Below are 13,993 nucleotides of genomic sequence, written 5' to 3' on the forward strand. Positions count from 1 at the left end.
GCAAGACAAGAAAACCCAAAGCAGCCATGGGACAATGTGCTGAAGCTTCGGTCTCCCTTTGGTTCTTCAAGAAAATGTGTTTGGGGTCTAGACTTTGGGTAACGCATGGCATTCGGAGTGCGATGAGACATCACCCAAAGTGTAATACCACCGGTAATTATAAGTGGTCATGCTACTGCATGTGCCAGAAAAGTGCTATTGCACATTAACACCAAAAGACAGATATGGCAATGTCTAATCGTGCAAATTTACGCAGGTAAGTTGATGTCTACTTCTTTCATTGGCACTTAGTCAAAAAACCAACTTCAGGACTCTTAAAGCCCTCATAGAAGGGACCATGCAGAAAATTAATTGTGTGAGTGAAGTCAAGCATCACCATTGTCAGCCGTTAGTGAAGCAATCCGCAGCTGAAGATCATTGAGACGGCCCATCAGAATCTGGTTCGAATCCTCTGCATCCTTGAAAATGTGCAACTGCGTGTAGAAAGTGGTCATTTCATTCAGCTCGCAATCTTTGTCTACTGAATATAGACTGCACAAAAATACACCTTGTAATCTTGATGCCACAAAAATATGACTCGTACAAAATAACTTTTGCAGTTCACAGAATATCCTCCTAGTTTTCTGAGCATGGCAAGTAGCCATATAAAAAAGAATCGTGGAAGTAAATTTATAGTGCGCCGTTTTAATTCGGTTAGCACTGCACAAACCTCAAACGACTGAGTGTGAAACCTCCCTCAGGATCGTACTCATCCTCATCTATGCTCATGGCATGCAGGTTTCAGACATAATCTAACCTGTCCCGATTTTCTTTTTTTTATGCTACATGCAGACAGATTTGGCAAGTCAATGGCATGACCAAATATGATACCTTGTTGTCCAGTTCTTTTTTGCAGTTCTCGAGCTCTTCAGTCAAGTGACGATTTTTCTTGGCCCACCTCACCTCTGGAAACATGTTGGCGGATGACAACAAAACCAAGTGCCGTTGCCACACACAGTCTGCCACTAGATGGCAACACAGACCTACCAAGGTGCACCCATTCCTCCTTTCACTACAAAGCTGTCAATCAAGCGACATATCTCAACCACACTGCTTTTCTTTCACTGTGTTTTTTGCCTCGTCCTCTCAGTCAATCGAATAATAAAGAAGCTTGTCCAAAAGGAAACTCACTAATAGATGCCACGTTAGCAAGTGCATCTTTCAGTTTCTTCTTAGTGCAGTCTAGCAGTGTTGGAAGCAGCTGCAATGAGACAGTGAACATTATGTTCAGCACCCGAGCTACAATGCACGCACTAAAAATGCCACCACATCCTTTATAACACCAGCACACTATGAGCAAGGCTGTAAGCAACACCTACACAATCATATAACACCATATCACTGAAGACATCCTCTACGAGTAAAAAATTTAAAATAGATCCCTTTTATTTGAAGAAGGCTAGCATACAATGAAGCAAAGGATATGAGAAGGCTGAAAAAAAAAGACAAATTTTAAAAGGCAATTTCTTGTAATCAGCCACTTTTCTCAGGTGAGTTCATCCAATAAAGAGTGATATATAAATGAGATGTCGCCATTCCCACTCCTGGCTAGTGTCTGGACTGCATTTGTAAGCAGTGAGCAAAAGGCCTTCAAGGAGCACTTGATAAAAATGCCAATCAGGTTTTGCTCCATCTCACCTATTAGTAAAAGTGGTTTATATTCATGCAGTCTACCTACTTATCATTCAGATAGCACCAATGAAGACCAAGATTAAAAATACAAGCACAGTATTTGTCCAGCAAAGAAGAAACAACTAACAATGTGCAAGGGTACGTACAGTGTTGATTTCTCTCAGTGCCTTGATTTCTTCCTTGAGTGCTGCATCTACTTCATAGCCTTGCCAAAGGAGTGAAAGGAAGACGCGTTCCATGTAAGTGAATGTCGCCACTTAGCAGGTTCTAGCTGCCTCCTCAAGCAAAACCGCTAGTGTTATAAAAAAAAAAAAACCTTGCAAGGCAGTGCTGATGACTTGCTTTTACCGCAGAACCCGCAAATTGCCCACACTATACGTTGAGCTGGAATTGCTCTGTTTTATTTGGCTCCGCAAACTCCTGATGTACCAACTTCATGCTTCCCCCCCAAGTGAAAATCATAACAGGTCAAACTGGCTTAAGGAACAATTTCCCAGTTGATTCCAGTTGGATACCAGTTGAATGCAACTGGAACTCAGCTGGGAACAACTGGAATCAACTGGGAAATTGTTCCTTAAGCCAGTTTGACCAGTTAAGATTTTAACCTGGGCTGCAGAGAAAGTACCACTGGGACAGACTGGGAATCCCACATGAATCCAACTGGTTCCAGCTGGGTGGAACTAATTGGACAGCCAAGTGGGTCCAACTAGATTCAACAGGAGACAGCGATCCAATTTGTTGGCCCCACTGGATTATACAACTGGTTTTGCAGGTCCCAGTTGGCTATTCCAATTGGTATTCTCTCCCATTTGGATAATCCAATCGGGAGATATGACACCAAATGGAATGTTAGGAACCGTTTGGAATTTGCAAAACCAGTTGAATGAATACAACAGGCTGTTAAGATTCTAATTGGACATTGCAACTGGTTCGTCAGGCTTTCCACAGTTAGAAAATTCGTAACAGTGTGTTTGCAAGAAATTGCAAGCTCCAAATGAGTGCAACTGATCTTATCTGAAGCCCCGACTGGGCATTCCAATTGATTCCAAATATGTAATTGGAAATTTTCCAACTGGAATATCCAACTGGAAGTCAATGATTGCCCTGACTGGTACCTGCATATTGCTATTAACACAGAACAGAGAACTAATGAGGTTTTTGTAAAAAAAAAAGATATTATTAGCAGCTTACAATATACAATATACAGATATACAAGCATTAATGGTATTGAGTCTTCTTTAAAGAATATTAAATGTGGAGTGCCACATGGCAGCACATTAGGGCCTTTGCTCTTCAACTTTTATATTAACAACACAGTAAACATCACCCACGAAGCATTTCTTATTCATTCAGACAACACAAGTATTTTCCTCTCAATGAATGACTGCGATGCCCTGCTAGACAAAGGAAACATTATTTTATGCCAACTAAATACCTGGAAATAACTAAATGGGTTAAAAATAAAAGTGAATAAAAACAAGGCTGTCATCTTCCAACCAAGGAATACACTTCTGCATACTAATAAAAAACTACTATTTAATATAGAAGAGAATGAGGTTGTAGAAAAATTTTAAACATTTGGAGTCGTCTTTCACGAAACGATGTCATTGGATCATCATGTAGATACTACCTAGCCTAAACTTGCTCAAATCGTAGGACACCTATATCACCTGAAAACAATAGTCCCAACGAGGATTAAGGAGCTCATATACAAATCTTTGTTTTTATCCGATTTGATTTATTGCCACCTCCTCTGGTGTATGACTACCCCAAAAAATCTCGACAAAATTTATCTGCTTCAAAAGAAGGCGATAAGATGTATATTCCTGCATAGTTTCAGCCAGAATACAAACCAGTACTTTGTGAAGATGCATGTATTATGAATATTTTGACATCTATAGTTTTCAACTGCTTTCGGGGTATAAGAAGGAGCTACTGCGTCATACTGATTATTTAGGGACTCTGGCCTGCCTAACGCCAAGTGAAACGCTGCATAACACTAGACAACACTCCCCATGGCCGACTAAAACTCCAAGGACAAACTATGGGTTACAAATGATTGCCTCCCAGCTACCAAAACACCTTAACACGTTACAGTATAAAAATTTTGACGTAATTAGTACGCCGATCCACGATCTTTGTAAGCATTTCCTGCGCTTCAAAAATTAGGTGTAGTTTTATAATCTTTTCATTTTTCCTTTTGGTTCAATGTGTGCATCGTAAGTTTTTGGTGCTATTTTTGTTGTTGTGATTTTGTTGCGTAATATGCATTCTTTGTTCCCTGATGCCTTTGTATATATAGGAGCCGAGGGCTCGTCAAGCCTTGCTGGCTTTTTTCCTTGGCCCTTTTCATCACTGTGATGAATAAATCACTATTATTATTATTATCTGCTAAATTGTTTTCATCATTTCCACCATCACCGTGGGCTTGATTAAATGAAGTAACTTTGCTCAACGAACAAGTGCCACTGGCTCCAGCAGACGGGTGCCACCCATGAATAGAATATGTAAATGGGAGCAAAAGTGTGTCTGTAGATGTACATAGAAATTACGTTACTTCTGTGCCATGAAGTCTTGTCTGTTTGCCTCACTTCCCGATAAGCATGGATTTTTCATGATTTTAATTTCCCTGTAAAAATGCTGGCACAAGGCAGAGTGTTCTCCTGCAGTCCTCGGAGAAAACTCAAATGGCTCCAACTAGAACTAATTGGATGCAAAACCAATGGACTCGAATAGGCTTTAAACATAACTGATTCCAATAGTGTCCAAAAAACAATTTGTTCCCATTTTAATTTTTGACATTCTTTTTTTACTGGGACTCTAATTAAGGTAAAACAAATCTTGCAGGTGCAATTACCACCGGTGAAGGGCACCCCCAGAAAGCTGGCAACTAAGAAAAAAAATGGCATGGTTGAAATAATGCCAAAGACGAGATCTTGAAGAAAGGCACAGGATGTAGTGCTGGGAAACTTCAGCTGTCCAATGCTCAGTGCTCATCTTCGCCAAATTTTTCGACACCTCCTGTGCTGCGTCTTTATTAGACAAGGCAACATGTGCACCCATGTATATAAAAAAATGCTGCTCGATGAATTGCACTTCTGAAAGTAAAGACAATTTTTCCCCTCTTTTTCTTTATTTTCGCTAACCCTGTACAGGTTTTATCAGTAAAGGTGCTTGGAAAGGGACTGTAATAAAGTTACAGCATGCCTATGATTTTAAGGATGGTAGTTCACAAATATCCTCCAGCAAGAAATTTTTTGACGCACCTTGTAGAAGCTGAGTTATCTGTAGTAGATTCAAATTTCAGCATCTTTGCGTCTTTTCCTCTCCTCTCGTCACTTTTTGCAAGCTGAAAGGTCGGCGCCCCTTACTGGCCCTACCGTCAGGGGCAGAGCTTCCAGACCTGCCAGAGCTACGCTGCTTACTGGCTGCAGCCATGGTAGCTACCTGACGTCTAAAAGAATCTAACCAATAGTCGTCTCTGAATGCAAGAGCGGTACTACAGAGGAGGTGTGAGCCTGAAAAAGTCACCGGGAAGAGCTTGCCAACTTTTATGCATGGCTGTGGGTTCACTTCCATGAGCATACCTGGCTCAGGTGTGCTGATACAATGCAGTGATTGAGTGAGTTTATGTGCCCTCCTCGGAAGGTGTTTCAGAGCCCCCTTAATGGAGTACCCACAACATACCTTTCATTGCATGTTTTCTCTTTGGAAGATCTTATTAGCACGGATCACAGCTTGAAATTCACCTTTGCCCGGTAAATAATTTATGACCAAGTATCTCTCGTGCAGGTTCAGTTCCAGTTTCAGCAGCCAAACAGTGCCTATATGATGCGTAAGTTGACTTAAGGTCACGTGATGGCATAAAGAAAATGCTGTATATATAGCTGCTTGTTCAGTCATTCTGAATCCAGCTCTTAGGGCTGACGAATACCAAAGTCAGAATAAAAACAATAAAGCAGTGATTATACCACACTTCTTTCATGTCTCCCATAACCTGATGTCTGCTGGCATGACGCAGCCTTAGTTCACCCAATGGGCAATGAACCTCCCCTGGACACCCTGCAGACTTCCTGAACATCCGCAGGACGTCCAAGGCAGTTTCAATGCACATTGGATCAACTTTAAACAAAGCAGCATCAAAAAGAAATTAACCTATACCTATTTACCAGGCATAGGTGAAGAATTCAACATGAAGGTTCACGTTTACTATTACGTTGCACATGATTATTGAGAGCAAGCATAGGTAGAACCAAAATTTGGTGTCCGTACCCCTTTACCAAACATATTGCACTCAACATGTAATGCCCATGTTGTATGTGTTGCGCCCATGTTGTATGTGTCGCTTTGCTTCTTTTCCCTTTCTAAACCCGTTGTTTTCCTCTACATATACCTTCTTTGCCAGGGAAGAAGGTTTCAATTTTATTTAGTGCCAAGTTTTGTGCCTTTCCTTCGACATACTGTGCCGTTCTCGTCAAGGTAATAACAAAGAAATGAATTTGCTAGCGAGATTTTTAAAAATAGAGGTGCTGTAAGTGCTCTTCTGAGTGAACCACTACAGTTTATTAACGCGATAGTGTTAAAGCTCCTGTTGTGCAGAAAATCCAGCGTCGTCGTCATTGTGAGCAAAAAACCCCAAAAGGAGCAACCAGGTGGGCTACCTAGATCACGTGACATTGTGGCGTCATCACAATCTGCTGACTGGATTGTAAGCAAACTGACCACAGCGGCATTTAAATTAATGATTAGTCACTCCGGAAGAGCAACCTGGGTGACAGCACCTGCCATTGCAGGGGAGTGATGCATCACTTGCCTGCTGCACCATTGTGCCAGGAGTGGTATGAGGACTCCCAAGGATCTATGAATGTAAGGTCGGGGATGACCAATGCCACACATATGGGCATTAATTAACCCATTGCGCTATTGCATCACACCCTTAAGGTGGAGCTTAAGTGTCCCCTCCATTTTTTTTGTCAGAGCAAAAGTGTGGCCCCCAAGTGTGACAATGTGGAAAACCAAACTTTGCAACAAGAAATCTCACTGGTTCATCTCTTTCCATGCTAACTGGAATACTCAGCGGAGCTGCCAAGCATGGGCAATCAATATTGTCAGCAATAATATTTCACCCAGTAGTAGGCTATGGTCCCTTCGAGACAGTTACAAATCCTCTTATGCAACAAAAAACTCACGAAAACATGGCCATTTGCCTTAAGCATTAATAAGATTCAGCTGCTATTTGAATTTTTTTACAAGGTACACTGAACACAAGCTGCAGGAGGTAAATGTACAAGGGCTTAACGGTGCATGCACCAAATACTCACATGAGCATAATTTCTCCAGCAAGCCCTGGAACCCCTCATAGCTACTGCACTCCCTACGAGTGATGTCCACGATTCTGTAAGCAAAAGTCTTCCTGTTCACAAAGAGTAAAGACTAAACATACTCGGTACAGTTTATAAGCCAATAAGAATGGGTTTTCCAATGAATAATGTTAGCAGATACAACCCTCAGTTTGAATTTTGTATACATATCGTTCACTTATTCACATCTGCAGCCATGTCACAAGAAATGAAGGCTACACTAAAACACATTTTCGAGTAAAAAAAAAAAATAGAAAGGCAATGCACGTGCATAGTGTCTCACCTCATTTCAGCTGCACGACAAAGTTGCACCTGTTGTTCCATGGTACTCTTGACATGACACAGTTCAGTTGAGAGACTTGACACCCGAGATGCCCTCTCCTCAAGCAATGATTGGTACTCAGCTATTTCACGCTCCTACCAGAAATCAAAAGGCAAAAAAATAGGAAGTAGGTGTAACATCCATACCATGAAAAAAAAGTGCAATGGCTAAGAACAAGTTTAGAAATTTGCTGCACAACAAAAAAAAAAAGTCCATTGGTTCCAAATGGAATCCCAAATTGCATTAACTGGAACCAATTGGAACAGTAAAAAATTTCAAAGCGATATATATGGCATAAGGAATAAGCCTCATTGAATTATTGCCTGTTTATGTCTGAATATATGTGCAAAAAAATGACGCGATTTTGCACACACAGACATGCACAGAGGAGTGCTAATTAGTGGCAGGGGTGAAGACCTGCTATTGACAACCATACTTATGCGACAAGCAGAAGGTCCAAACCGAGCAGCTACTGTACAAAGGGGGGTAGCAGTAACTTTTGCCGAGTTTCAATACATTGGACTAGTTCATACACAGTTAATGAAAATAAATGCGGCTAGCCAATTCTTTTTACTATCACTTTTAGGCACTTTTGCAGAAGGTATCCAGGCAAATATGGTGAGGGGAATTCCAGTTCGGGGTGTACCAAGGTTATTCCGGCCTGTTTCTAGACACGAACCAGAGCACATTTTAGATATGTACAGTGCAGGGAACCAAGTGAACATGATGCTTTGGCACAGATGGAGGTGATAAGTAGAGATCGGGAAAGGTTAGGCATTACGTTATTGGCTAAATGCTAGTCAGAATCACAGACCCTGTTTTATTAAATGCTTTTTAATACATAATTTTTTCCTTCCTCTACAATGACATACCTACTCATTAGCACACATTCACAAAGCAATGCATTCACTAGGTTCACCATTATTCACCAAGAAGCGGTTTTGTGGCCTGTGGGTTGTGTGCTCGCCTTGCAATCTGAAGTTGCAATCTGAAGTTCCTTGGTTCAATTCCCCGCACCTTTGGAATACATGTTTTTCTTTGCTGATGACGTCATTAGGGACCTTCTGGAGCACTTTTCCTGGACGCTGACAATGTCATGTTATGTTGCTAATTAGTCATACATAAGGCTTTCACCTTAAAGCTGAGTATTCTTCACCCTGCTAGTGAATGAATGTGCTTGCAACAGCCTGGCTAATATGATTTGACATCTTTAACAAAGAGCACTTAATATGGATGTAAGTGTCAAATATAATACACGGTGCAACCATATTTTGCAATAATGGCAATAATTTGTGCATAATTTCAGTTCAAACACAGCCAGCAGCTCAACAATCGAGGCATCATTAATTCATATCTGCCTTTCTTAGTGATGCAAAAAATGATGTACAAAACAGCATGGTATTTACCTTAAACTGGATCTCCAGTTTAAATGCAATCAACATGTCATGTGTCTCTCTTAATCCTTCCGAGCGACACAGTTTTTGTTGCCCAGAGATCATGCCTGCACCTGCATAAGAAAAAATTCCGTGTCCGTACAAAAAGTCCACAAGCAATGGTTTCCTACATAAACTATGACTGCAGCTGAACAATCAATGGTCAGCTAACAGCCATAACTGTCGACAATAGTGGTCAGCTAACTGCAATAAATGCAAAAGGAGGGCAGGAAAAGAACACAAATCGACATCATCATAGCGACACAATCAGTAAAAAACAAAAAAAGTATCAATATTCAACAACAGTAGTACAGCTTCTGCACAGTAGGCCTGTATAGTATGAAATTTATTCACCCGTCAATTTTGAGTCTCATATTCAAGACAGTCATCCACACATTCAAAAGATTTTGGAACTAAGGTTACCAGTTACAGCATCGTAGTTATTATATCATGAAAAAATCGATAGATGAGAATTAAGGGTAGCACAAGCTTCGGCACTAGCTAAAACTTGCTTCGGGCTACCCATCTTATCTAGCACAGAAAAGAGCGACTGTATGATCACAATATTTATGCACAAAAATGACCATAAACAAAGGCAGTGCAAAAGGCAATGAACAAATTCAAGACTGCAAGACAGGCCACGGCAGAGTTAGGAGTATTACACTGCTGTTGTGGTGCTGGATGGGGGGAGTCACAGGAACTGCACGGGAGGCTCAAAGGAGAACCTACTCGTGCACTACAACTGTGCTTATCCCCAGCATAGATAATGTCCCTCAAATCGCAAAGCGGTGCAAAAGCATAAGCCCAATTCTTCAGTTTTGATAGTTTCTAACGCGTCACAATTGAAGTTTCATACTTAGCCAGAAATTTAAAAGGCAGAAATACCCTCACATTTTCCATCCATGCAACCCAACAGTATATGTAAATTATTAGACTCAAATGAGCCAAAAATGCTAGCGAGACAGTTTAAACTTTGTCCGGAAGCTACAGCTTCAAATCTTAAGAGTTCGGTTCACTAGCAATGTCTAATCCTGCTCTCTTACCAGGCTGCCCCCTAGCAGCATTGGAGGATCCAGGATCACCATCCCTTGTAGGATTGACAGTTGCCACTCGTGTTGGTGGCATTCGTCGATGCTGTCCTAGGCCTGCGCTCATTGCCTTTCCTGTGCAGTGGGCTAGTTGTCTTCTGCAAAAAAAGAAAAAATACAAGCATTCAAAAATTCAAAAGGGGGAAAAAGTTCCACAAAGCATGGCATACCACCTAGATGCTGAGAAGAATTTGCTTCTGCTAAGGATGGCAAAAAAAGCAAGGAGACATTAGACGCAGGAAGCAAAACAATGAAAGCGTGTCATACATATCATAAAGCGTCACTTTAGAAGAATAAAAAAGTAGACTGCCCATATATCTGATGTATAGTTATGCACAAGCTAATTTATAACTTCAAATAAGTGAGCATGGCCGGATGGTGGATCCATGCATGCATAAGAACATGAACCATAGCAAGGTAAACTCTAGAGTGCAAACAAGTGCACCTGCATGAGTACATTCAGTGCTGGGTGAGCCGAAGGATGAGCCTCCGCTGTTGTATCATCCATATGTTTCACACTATCAAATTTTGGTCATGTTTTGCATTCACTGCTTAGTCGTACACATTGACTTCACAAGTGCCAATTATACTCTCATGGACATGCAGGCAGCACTCTTAACCATGTTATTTATCTTGTCCTCAGTGCACGTTTTCGTGGCTGCACAGTGCAATCTCAAAGTTTTACTTCATCACTGCAGGTAAGGTAGATCAAGACTAAATGCCACACATTACACCTACCAAATCCAACAGTCACAGTCGAGGTCACAGCCGAGGTCTATTTCCAGGTGCCAAACTGGAAAAAACGCAATGGATTAACTGCAGCACGTGGTGCAATGAAGCTGAGAAGCTGCGCATATTTTTGAAACTTCTGAGAGAGTACATAACAGCAGAAGCACATGACCAGTCCTCTCATACAAAATCTAAACTATTCAGCAGCACCACAATTGATTCGGTGCCCTTTATAAGTAAATTTAATTCCGCAGCTAAGTCAGCTACAAAGACCGCATGCTATTTCCTTCTCTGCATAAATCTGAATGCACATAAATGTTGTACAATCTGATACAGCTTAAGTCTGGAGCGAAGCTCCGCCCACATTCACGACTTCCGCACAGAATTCCTCCACAACGAAAAAGTATTCCGTTGTTGAAATTTTTCTTGTTATCTAAACAAGAACCAATTATCACAAGAAAAAAATTACAAGCTATAGAATTTGGCACTTGGCTCGTTTATCAAAGTCAAATATTAAGAAGTTGATTTCGTTTACTGTTCTGATTGGCCAGCAGAGAAGTACAAAACGCCGTGGACCGCGGCTCAGTGTTAGCAACTGCTGTTTTTTTAAGTTGCACCTATAATATACCGGGTGTCCCAGCTAAATGTAACCAAACTGTTAAAAAAGATGAAGTGTCCTAGTCCAGTGAAACCAATTGAGAGTTGTTCATAGTTGCGTGGCCTAGTCTCGAGTATTTTTTCGCTCTTCAAAGTTAATTAGTTAATTAAGTTTAATTAGCTAACTTTTTAATTATTGACTTCAGGAAGAAAGTGTCAATGAAAAAGTTTTAGGTCGCCTCAAAAAACCGCTAGTAGTGCTGTTTCCGTCAAGTTACAATTTACGTAACTTCATTTATTGGCCTTAAAATAAAGTTATCACGTGACCAGCTGCTCACTCACTTCTCTGCCTCAATGTGCACCCAAAGTCTCATCGAGGAGAGGACTTCAGAAAAAATGGATTTTATTCTTTAAGGCATGTCTTGGGACGTTGAAGTGGCACAGTTGTCATGCGGAAGCTTTTTCTTATTGTGCGGGTTATGGTTAAAGGCAGGTAAAAAAGCTACTTTACGTAAATATTGTTTTGCTGCAAATGTCCCAGTAAGCTGTTTCCCTAAGCGATCTACAACTTTTCTATTGACACTTTGTTCCTCAAGTGAATAATTAAAAAGTTAGTTAATGAAGCTTAACTAATTGGTCAACCTTGAAGAATAAAAAAAATACTGCAGTCTAGGTCCCGCGACTCTAAACAACCCTCATTTGGTTTCAGACGGCTAGGACATCCCGTGTTTTTCAAAAGCTTGGTTACATTTAGCTGGGACACCTGATATATGTATCGTTATACAAGCTTACTACAAATGCTTACAGAACAGAAATAAAACTTGCTTAATGACCATCCATATATGCAAACAAGTTATGTGGCGATGTTAGATTTTCTCTGGCATAAACGGCGGAGAACGAACAAATCAATACAGTATTCTGGGACCCAGTTAGGAATTCGACTATTAAACGGCTTTTGGAACAGTTGCGATAAGCACAAAAACCAATTATTTGTAAGGTACAATCCCTAAACTGTGAAATATGCCTCAGTCTGAGCTAATCGAAAAATAGCCAAAGCTGAAGATAACCGCACAGTGACAAAAGAGCGACAAGGTTGGGCTTAGTGGTGTCTGTACACGCCCCCTCTGTCCTGGCTGCACAACATACTCACATTTGCTAGTCACGAGCGAATCACAATTACGGTAATTCGATTACGGACCTGCGTATTTATAAATATACATGGCGAGTAGCACAATTGCAGTTTTCAGCTCGGCTTTAAAAGACTCAAGATGGCGGCGAACAGCCCTCCCGCCACCCCGTCAGTCGAGGTTGCCATTGCAACAAAAATGGCGACACCAGGTCGCTACATGGCGAGTAGGCCTAGCGAGGCCGGACCCTCCGCAGAAGTAGCATAATAAAACACACCACACATTCGATATAACAAGACTAAAAAACATTTTGAGATACCCGTTGTTCTCAAGATAATAGCTAGAGAATTAAAATTAAACATTTTCCGACGTGCTTTTACCGCCTGCACCCTTTTTATCGACATCGGGATCGATGACTAAGTACCGTACGTGTTGTTCGAGGTTATACTGACAGTTGCAACCCCAAACGCGCACTGTGAGAAAGCTGCTTGTTATGGGTCACCATTGTGCTAAACGATTATAATTCTGATCACATCAAGAAAGTACATACATACATACAAGTTTTATTCTCCACAAACAAGTGGAAGGAGGCGGAGGGAAAAGCCGTTCATTCAAATATCATTCAAACATGGCATTGAAAAAGCAAGACTGCCATCCATCTCCGCATCAAAATCTTGCGCGAATAAGGGAGCGGTTTAATCGAGAGAAGCATTTTATGGTGCGCGTTACATACGTGCAAGGAGCATCCAACTTGCCATTACAACATAAAAAAAGCAATATCGTACCATACTGCTGGGGAAAAAACTCGACCAATAATAAATACGACACTACCGTATGAAATCGAAACTATAACGACAGCGGGTTGCTCATCGAACTGATCTGTCTGGAACGGGTATGGACGCTGGCCCTCCAACTCATGCACTCGACCAAAAAAAAAAAAAAAACTGTTCAGTCACTAACTGTTTCTGACTACACGTCTATCACATATACATACGGCACTTTTGTCTACACTGAGACCGAAATGAGAAAGGTTATATGAACTTCTAACGGAGCGAAACTGTAGCCATAATGTTTGCATGCACACGGTACTACACATCGTTTACAGAATTATTAGCTGAATAATAACGCGATAACTAGGACATACCGCCGTGGATGTCGCGACTGACAGTATGCGATGTTTTCACTCTCGTACAACGCACTGCCAAAACGCTTGCTCGCGCCTTTCTGAGGCGCCACAGAAACAGCCATCGAACACGCAACGAACCAACTGCGCACCGGACGACATGCAGACGATCACCGTTATCATTTGAAAATTCAGTTCGACTATGCTCATATAGTTAGATAAAGAGACAACATAAAAAAATATTATGCTCTGTATTTATTCTTTCGCAATTCACAAAAGATACTTGTTTCGCGCTTATTACTGGCAAAACTTTAAAACCCGGAACTGCCGTTTCAGGCCGTTTCAGGTCTTGTTTCAGGCACTGGCCGCTGCTGCCGCCGAGGCGGGCGCTTTGAATGGCGCTTTGCTTGAGAAGTGGGGTCTGCATGCATGGCTACCCTGCTCGGCTGCTCTGACCTGCAGGCCCAACGGGCCCTGGTCGCGCGAGCCCGGGCAGCGGCCGACGCCACTGGGGTCCCGAACTAGGGACCTCCACCTAGTACT

General features: G+C 41.5%; 1 protein-coding gene across 8 annotated transcripts in view; it reads right to left on the reverse strand.

Moving 5' to 3' along the window:
- The window catches only part of LOC149363827 (uncharacterized), a 56,121-nt gene extending 42,501 nt beyond the window's left edge, over window positions 1-13,620 (reverse strand). For 2 of the 8 annotated variants that reach the window (XM_089573776.1, XM_089573775.1), the window contains exons 1-9: window positions 13,472-13,620; window positions 9,830-9,972; window positions 8,760-8,860; window positions 7,315-7,448; window positions 6,993-7,066; window positions 1,818-1,876; window positions 1,171-1,240; window positions 871-944; window positions 377-473 (exon numbers count right to left, since the gene is read on the reverse strand). In XM_089573776.1, coding sequence (XP_089429902.1) covers window positions 377-473; window positions 871-944; window positions 1,171-1,240; window positions 1,818-1,876; window positions 6,993-7,066; window positions 7,315-7,448; window positions 8,760-8,860; window positions 9,830-9,972; window positions 13,472-13,575 — 856 coding nt within the window. In that variant the 5' untranslated portion in view covers window positions 13,576-13,620. The other 6 variants (XM_089573777.1, XM_089573778.1, XM_089573779.1 and 3 more) reach the window with 6 other exon arrangements.
- Between the last annotated feature and the right edge of the window lie 373 nt (window positions 13,621-13,993).

Source organism: Amblyomma mixtum, chromosome 2 (genome assembly GCF_055824585.1).
Source record: "Amblyomma mixtum isolate Tamu chromosome 2, ASM5582458v1, whole genome shotgun sequence".
NCBI lineage: Eukaryota > Metazoa > Arthropoda > Arachnida > Ixodida > Ixodidae > Amblyomma > Amblyomma mixtum.